The sequence below is a fragment of the Eriocheir sinensis genome, chromosome 2 (genome assembly GCF_024679095.1).
Source record: "Eriocheir sinensis breed Jianghai 21 chromosome 2, ASM2467909v1, whole genome shotgun sequence".
In the NCBI taxonomy this organism is placed as follows: domain Eukaryota; kingdom Metazoa; phylum Arthropoda; class Malacostraca; order Decapoda; family Varunidae; genus Eriocheir; species Eriocheir sinensis.
Genome location: NC_066510.1, coordinates 28,003,630 through 28,011,638, shown reverse-complemented (window position 1 = coordinate 28,011,638; position 8,009 = coordinate 28,003,630). Strand labels below are relative to the sequence as shown.

General features: G+C 52.1%; 1 protein-coding gene across 4 annotated transcripts in view; it reads left to right on the top strand.

The window, feature by feature from the left end:
* LOC127002111 (D-ribitol-5-phosphate cytidylyltransferase-like) overlaps window positions 1–8,009 on the top strand; it is a 64,378-nt gene that overhangs the window by 36,681 nt on the left and 19,688 nt on the right. The window contains exon 1 of one of the 4 annotated variants that reach the window (XM_050867707.1): window positions 2,470–3,329. The exons of 2 other annotated variants lie outside the window; for them this stretch is intronic. Coding sequence is in view for 1 of the 2 variants with exons in the window: in XM_050867682.1 (XP_050723639.1) it covers window positions 4,081–4,377 (297 nt within the window). In the remaining variant the exon portion in view is untranslated. Of the gene's footprint in view, window positions 1–2,469; window positions 3,330–3,352; window positions 4,378–8,009 lie in introns of those variants that run through there. One more of the 4 variants, XM_050867682.1, reaches the window with a different exon arrangement.

Here is an 8,009-nt window from a genome sequence, read left to right as displayed (position 1 = left end):
CCTTATTGCACTTTGTCGTCGCTCAGTCGCTGGTCTTTTTTTTTCCTCCTCCTTTTATTTGCATTTACGCCACATTATAAGCGTCATCCGTTCATCCACTTCCACCCCCACCTCTCTCTCTCTCTCTCTCTCTCTCTCTCTCTCTCTCTCTCTCTCTCTCTCTCTCACCCTTGCACCTGCCTCAGACTCTGCCATGCTTGTTGATTTTCGAGTATCACTGATCCGCCTCACTTTCACGCCCCTAACACACACACACACACACACACACACACACACACACACACACTCCGTGACCTCAAACCCAACAAGAACGACGTTGCTGTCCGCACAACGCTCAGCTCACAGATGTAATTATTATTTTTTCTCCCGCTAACATATTTACCTAACCCACATAGGCCCCGGGGACGGACTGGCCCTCGCGCCCAGCCTGACAGATTACGACAGGTGGCGCCCTTAGAGGAAGCAGGAGGAGAAGGAGGAGGAAGAGGAGGAGAGCAAGAACAAGAATATGTATAAGAATTGCAAATAGAAAAGAAAAAGGAGGAGAAATGAGTAAAAGAAGAAACGAATCAATACAAGAAGATAAGGGAAAGGAGGAGAGGAGGAGGAGGAGGAGAATAAGAACAAGAATAAGAACGAGAATTGCAAATAGAAAATAAAGAGGAGGATGAGAGGGAATAGGAGCAAAAGAAGAAAAACAAGAAACGGAAAGGCGCAGAGGAGGAGAAGGAGGAAGAGGAGGAGAGTACGAACAAGAATAAGTATAAAAATTACAAATAGAAAGGAAAGAGGAGGAGAAGGAGGAGGAGTAAAGGAAGAAAAACAAAGAAAAGAAAAGAAGACATGGGAAAAGCGTAGAGGAGGCGGAGGAGATGGGAAAGGAAGAGGAGGAGGAGGAGATGGGAAAGGAGGAGGAGATGAGAAAGGAAGAAGAAGGGGAGGAGGAGGCGTTTGATGGTAAGTAACAAAACAACAAGAATAAATACAAGAACTATAAAGAGAAAAGAAAGAACAGGAAGAAAAGGAGGAGCAAAGAAGAAGAAAAGAAGAAAATAAGACGTGGGAGAGAAGGAGTAAGAGGACGAGTTGGAGGAAGAGGAGGTGAAGGAGATAGGAAAGGAGGAGGAAGAGGAGGGGGAGGCGTCTGATAGTAGGTGACAGCTCGACGAGGAAAGCTTAACGGAAAGGTTTTGGTAATTAATTCCTGTGTATCCGAGAATCCGTCAGCTGCGCCTTCCCACCGCCGAAGATGTTTACTCGGCGACCAACGGAAGGAAAGCCTCTCGGGGGTCTTGTCCGCTCGGCCGCGTCACCCTGAGAGAGCTTGTTATACCTTCCATCCTAGCGGCCTCTCGAGTGTTGATGCGCTGGTGCCCGAAATAAAACGTGGCAAGATTGTTTTGTGATAAGGAGACGCGAGAGATTTATTATTGCCGCTGGTGAAGCTACTCTTGGTGAGGATGTGGAGTGAATTGTGTTTATTTGCGGCAAGTGGAGGGAGTTACTGTGTCAGGGTCTGGCTGCGGTTACACACACACACACACACACACACACACACACACACACACACACACACGGAACATACACACACACGCACGCTCACAGATGGTCAGTGTATTATTGTAAATGTTCGCTGTTATTATTTTCAGCGTGCGAATTTATTGTTGAGGCCAGAGTGAGGGAGCCATCCATTACATCTCTCTCTCTCTCTCTCTCTCTCTCTCTCTCTCTCTCTCTCTCTCTCTCTCTCTCTCTCTCTCTCTCTGTCGCAGCTCTCTCCCTTCAAGCTTTCCTCTCCCTCACGCCCTCACCCTCAGCTCTCCCTCACCCCCCCTAACCCCGCCGCAGCTCCGCCCTCCCTCAACACCACACTCTCTAACAAGCTGCACCTGCTGCCGCCCACCCCCCTGCCTCCCCCCACTTCCCCGCCGCCAGACCGAAGCCCCGCCACGCTGGAGCCGTCGCAGGTGCATGGTGTAACCCGACTCCCGCCCGGCTCTTCTGGTCCCCGCCCGCGTCCTCTAACCGCTCGCCGCCCACACACCGTCGAGCCCCTCGCCTGTGGCCCCGACCATGCCCTCCACCTGCGCCGCCCTCACGCCCTTGGTGGCGGGTGTGGGTGGCGTAAGGGCGGGTCTGGCCTGGGCTGCTCGGTGCCTCTCCATCACCTTTCCTCTCCTGTCGTGGGCGGTGGAGCCATAAACCACCTGAGCAAACTCGTGCTGCGTTGTTGTGGTTGGAAAGACTTACCGTTCACCCACGCACGCCCCGCCCGCCCGCCCGCAAACTCGCTCGTTCATCCCTGCGAAACACATGGCCACCCCCAGCGCGGACACTCGAGCTCGTCTGGCATACACATGGCTGCCATTCGGGGTCAGGTCAGCGTGTCACCAGAGCCAGACCTCGGCGGCACTCGCTCGGGAGGAAAGTGTTTGGGTTGAGGAGGACACCTAAACGTTTCTTTCTTTTTTTTTTCTTTTTTAGGTGCTCGAAGCTCCGTCTGGCGCCGCCTGAAGGGGAGGCTTTCATCCCTCCTCGCGGCGTGTAGCGGCCCGAGGAAACACGAGCATTTATTTAATCCCTCGCCTTAGCACGAATGGATGAGCTGCGCCGCTGTTGTGCCCCAGCTGCAAGGGTTCCCACGTGTGAATATGAGAGACACGCCCCAAAGCCCCGAGCCCCGACCCGCCCCTGCCTCAGCCCAGCCCCGGGGCCGCACCTGAACGCCGCAGGAAGGTAAACAACAGATCTGGCGGGCCTCCAGCGACGGAGTGTAAACAAAACATCAGTGGCGCCTTGAAATACCCGCCGCCACCCACACGTGAACGCCACCTGGACGCACCCGCATAATTAGGGTCGACCCGACATCCCAGTTTCCTTGTCTAAATAAGACACGAAAACGGGCGTGGGAGGCAGGGAGAGGAAGTGCTTGATGGAGCAGCGTCGCGCGGCAAGGCGGATGTTGAGAAGTAATAGTAAAATAGTCAGTAGTATGTATCATAAAGGGGTGTATGTCTGACGCAAGTTATAAACGGCTTCCCACAGCACAGCTAACGCCACACTTCAGATCAGATCGGCACGTTAGCGTGAGTGGCGTGAAGGGGAAGACCCGCCGGCCGCCTCTGAGTGCCTCTCTGTCAGCGGCCCTCGCAAGTTGAAGAGGCGCGGAATGCTGCCGACGGCAAGGGATACGTCAGTATTAATCCCACCGCCAACCCGATCCGCGCCCGGAGTTTTCCTGTAGCTAATTAAAGACACAACCAAATGCCTCCCTCCCTCCCCCCCACCCCGGCGCCAGTTGTGTTTTTGCTCACTTGGTTGATTCCCGGGTGAGTATAACGCGGTGGAGGCGCCGTATCTTTTATTTATTTAATCATGTTGGAAATGTGAGCCGCTAAATTTCTCCTTATCTCCACCTCCCGCCTCACAGGTGTTTGTTCTCCCGTCCAGGAGGGGAGAGGAATTTTTTTTTCATATTTTTAGGCGAGAACCTCCCCTGGTATCGTTTTCTTCCCTATTTTAACGCTTCTCGCCTTGTATGCGGAATTCTGAAGTCTCTGTGTTTATCTTGCCGGAGCAGAGCCTCAGAGGTGTCCTAAGGCTCCTTCAGCACATCGTTGGACTTCCTGTGGGTGGCTGGCGTGGTCCCCTGGCCTGCCCGCGCCTGCCTGTGTGGCCACCGCAAGGATCAAGCCGCTGCCTTACAGATCCCCCATTGTGTGTTGTCTTGTTTCTCAGCTCTGTCCTCTCCCCTTTGCCCCTCCCTCGACCTCGACCCCCCCCGCTCCACATGGCCTCGCTGCCCGCCAGTGTGGTCTTCGTGGGTCTTCCTGGTTCGCCTCACTGGAGCCTGAGAGTGACTCACGGCTGGGCGGGAGGAATGGTTCAAGGGGTGAAGTAACAGGTCCCTGCGAACCGTGAGGACATGGCCGGAGAAGGGAGGGCAAGGCGTGGACCAAATTTTGCCCTCTCCTTCCCCTCCTTCCACCTGCTAGCCACATTGCGCGGAATGTGACACATGAGAGCGTCACAGAGTTGCTCTTCGTGTTGTAACATTGCCGCGTAAATATTTGTGCGAGCATGTTAAGTCTGCTCTGGTTACGAGCGTCACAGCGGCTTCGTCTTGTTCGTCGTGTTTGGAGCCGCTCCGCCGCCTGTGGTTGCGTTGGGGCGTGTTTTACTGCCGCCAAGGCCCCGCAACAGTGGTCAGGAGCTGCCGGGGGGTGCCGCGGGTCACATCTCCTTTTTAGCTGCGGGATGGTGAGGACAAACCCACCCGCGGTCGTGAAAGAGGAGGAGAGCCAGCTGGGGCGGCGACGAGGCCTGGGAATAACGGAGTGGGCGGCGGATCGAGGCCTGCGAGGGCGTACACACCAGGTGGGTCTGTGTGCCGGGCGGTGGGCGGGAGGCAGGTTGACGCTGTACTTGTGGGCGTGTTGTGGAGTGTCAGGCGATATCGAGCTGGCATTGGTGAGGCTCAGCGAGGCTCCCCCGATGTGTTGAGTGGATCCAGAAGACCTCAACGGCTCATGTTCCCAAAGCCGTCCCTCCCTCCCGGCCCCTTCACCCCGGCCTGCCATACCATGTGGGACAACTGGAAACCATTTCACCCCCCTGCCATACTCATCCTTCCTACCCTCCCCCTGGCTCACACACCCCCAACACCTCTCCCCAACATCCTCGTGACGCTGAAACTCGAAACATGAATTTTGGGGTTAAATATGAGCTGCGGTGAACTCCTTTTTTCGTCATTCTTTTTTTCTTAAGAGTGTGGGTGGTGGGTGGTTGTGGTGTTGCGTCATGGGTGTCTTCATCGGCTTGTGCTAGGCTTTAGATATTGAAAGAAAAAGTGAATTTGTTAATGAATAGAAAATTAGAGGAATGAGTGATATCTGTCCAGAAAGTTCAGCACAGTTTTTGTTTTCTTCGGATTTGATATTGTTTTTTTTTTTTTTTTTTGTTTTTTGTTTTTTTTTTGTTTTTTTTTGAGGAGGTTATCTGGACACCTCTCCTCCCGAAATTGACCTCTCTTTATGGCCACTCCTCTGTACTCTATTCAGGAGCAGTAAGTAGCGGGCTTTTTTTTTCATTATTGTTGTCTTTTTTTCCCGCCCTTTGAACTATCTCCTGTAAAAAAAAAAATCCCACCATTGTCGGTTTTTTGTCACATTATTATTATTTTTTTGTTATGTAAGAAAATTTCACTGTCAACTTTCCTTCCTCCGTGGCAGTCCTTACAAGGTGGCGCCGTCAGTCCATCCTTCAGAACAGCGCGTAGAGAATAATAGTTACTCACTCCCAAATATTTATGTTCGGGTTATGAAATATGTTTACGCGATGACTCTGGAATGTAGTTATGTACTTACATCTCCTCTCGGCCCCTTCAACGACCCTGTCCTTTCCCTTTTCTCCCTTCCCCTCCCCTCCCCTCCCTTCCCCTTCCTTTCCCCACCAACACACAATCCCCTCCTTAGAACGCCTCTATTCCCCTTCACCCCAGACACATAATTCTCCACCTTTACCCCCCACCCCTCACCCACACCTCTCTCCCCTACACACACACACGTTCCCCTCCTTACGACGCCCCTACACCCTTGATCACCCTCACACAAAGTTCCTTCAAAACCAGTTCAGACAGACAACCAATGTAATTCTTCTCCCCTACACCCCCACACACACACCCTCACTCACCTCTCACCCCCCACGTTCCCTGATACTTACACACCCATTACACCCCCACGCCACTTCTATACGCTGAAAATTGACCACCTCACACCCCGGCGCATCTTTCTCACCCCGACTTCACCCCTCTGTCTTTTCCCAACACATCCCACCGCTTCCCAACGCACCCTAACCGCTTACACATCTCACCCTTCTCCCCTAAGCGCCACACTCTTTGGTTTCTTTACACCCTTACTAATTCAAGGTCATCTCACCCTTACCCCTAAAACACCCTCACCCGCCCTCACCCCAGCCTCACTTTCACTCAAGATGTTCTACTCTCACCCTAAAAACACTCCCACCGCATCCCATCCTCACCCTTAAACACACATTACACCCTATAGTCACCCGTTAAACACACCCTCACACCCCATCCTTACACCCCGCACACCCAACGCACTCCACATTCAACCATAAACGCACTCAATACACTCCATCCTCACCCTAAGGCACACCCCACACCCCATTCTCACACCCACTACACCTCATTTACTCATCAAGAACACACTCTACACCCATCCACACCCCCAACACACCTACCTTCCTTTTTCATTATTGTTTCCTTTTTTTTCTTGCCCTTAAGCTGTTTCCTCTGCTGTAAAAAAAAATATAAATACCCCACTATCACGCCACCATACCCCATCCTCAACCCTTAAACACACCCCGCACCCCCACCCTCACCCCCAGCACACCCACCCTCGAGGCCTGCCGTCCACACCTGAGGCCTCCGCTCCCCCAGGTATGCCGTTGGAGGCCGGGTCGTCATTGTGGTGTAACCGACCAAAACACTCGTTGCTTCCCGACTGTTTGTGGCCCAACCGAGCGGACCCGAGCGCTGCCTCCTCCATAGAATTGGCTGTGAAAGTTTGATGCGGTGTAACTGAATGGGAGGGATGGATGGTGGGTAAGGAGGAGGGGTAAGGGAGGGAGGGATGAGGAAAGGAGGGAGGTAAAGAGAAGGAAGGGCGTGGGGAGGCGGGGCGTGGGGGGATGGAAAGTGTAAGTCAGTTAGTGAAGTCAGTTAGTGAAGTCAGTCCGCTAAATCGATCGGTAATGATTCTGTGTTCCGTTAATGCTGGTTTATTTTCCTGCCTGTGACTTTGCCTTCCTGCTCTTCATCTCGTCCTACCCTTCACTTCCTCCTCCATACCCCCCCCCCCTTCCCATCTACCTTTTCATTATTTTCCTTTCCCTTCTTCGTTACAATTTATTTTCCTGCCTGTGACTTTCCCTTCCTGCTCTTCCTCTCTTCCTACCCTTCACTTACCCCTCATCCTGCCCTTTCACTTTTTTTTCCCTCCCCTTCTTTGTCATAGTTAATTTCTCTGCTTGTAACTTTCTCCTCCTTTTCCTCTTCCTCCTCCTCCTCACCTCCCCCCTCCATACCTCCCTTCTCTCCTCCCTTTTCACTTTTTTCCCTCCCCCTTCCTTGTTACAGTTTATTTTCATGCTTGTAACTTTCTCTTCCTTTTCCTCTTCCTCCTTCTCCTCCTGCTCACCTCCTCTTTACCTCCCTTCTCTCCTGCCTTTTCACTCTTTTCCCTCCCCCTTCCTTGTTACAGTTTATTTTCATGCTTGTAACTTTCTCTTCCTCTTCCTCTTATTCCTCCTCCCTCTCACCTCCTCTTTACCTCCCTTCTCTCCTCCCTTTTCACTTTTTTCCCTCCCCCTTCCTTGTTACAGTTTATTTTCATGCTTGTAACGTTCTCCTCCTCTTCCTCCTCCTCCTTACCTCCTCTTTACCTCCCATCTCTCCTCCCTTTTCACTGTTTCCTTTCCCCTGCTTTCCTTCTCCTCTCATTGGGCTGTGGCTGGACCAAAAGACGTTTAGTTATTTATATATATTTTATCGTTGATCCGTGAGCCTAGTCAATCACATCATATGCCACCTCTAACTCCTCCTCCTCCTCCTCCTCCTCCTCCTCTTCCCTTCTATTCTGCCTTTTCATTACTTTCCTCTCCCCTTCTTTCCTTCTCATTGTGCTGCTGGATCGAGAAACGTTTAGTTATTTAGTTATTTTTTTTCGTCGGTCCGCGCGCCTGGTCCGTCACGTCATCTGCATCAGTTATTTCCATTTATCAGCGGCCGGCGGCGGAGTGAATTATTCCGCATCCTTTTCAGAGGGCGGTCACGTGATTAATCTCGGGATATAAATGTCAGGTTTTTTTTTTTATATACCGAGAGAGAGAGAGAGAGAGAGAGAGAGAGAGAGAGAGAGAGAGAGAGAAGGGGGGTGAAGGGTGGGGTCGGAAGCTTCAGTTACAGGTAAAGGTAATAGATTATGTAT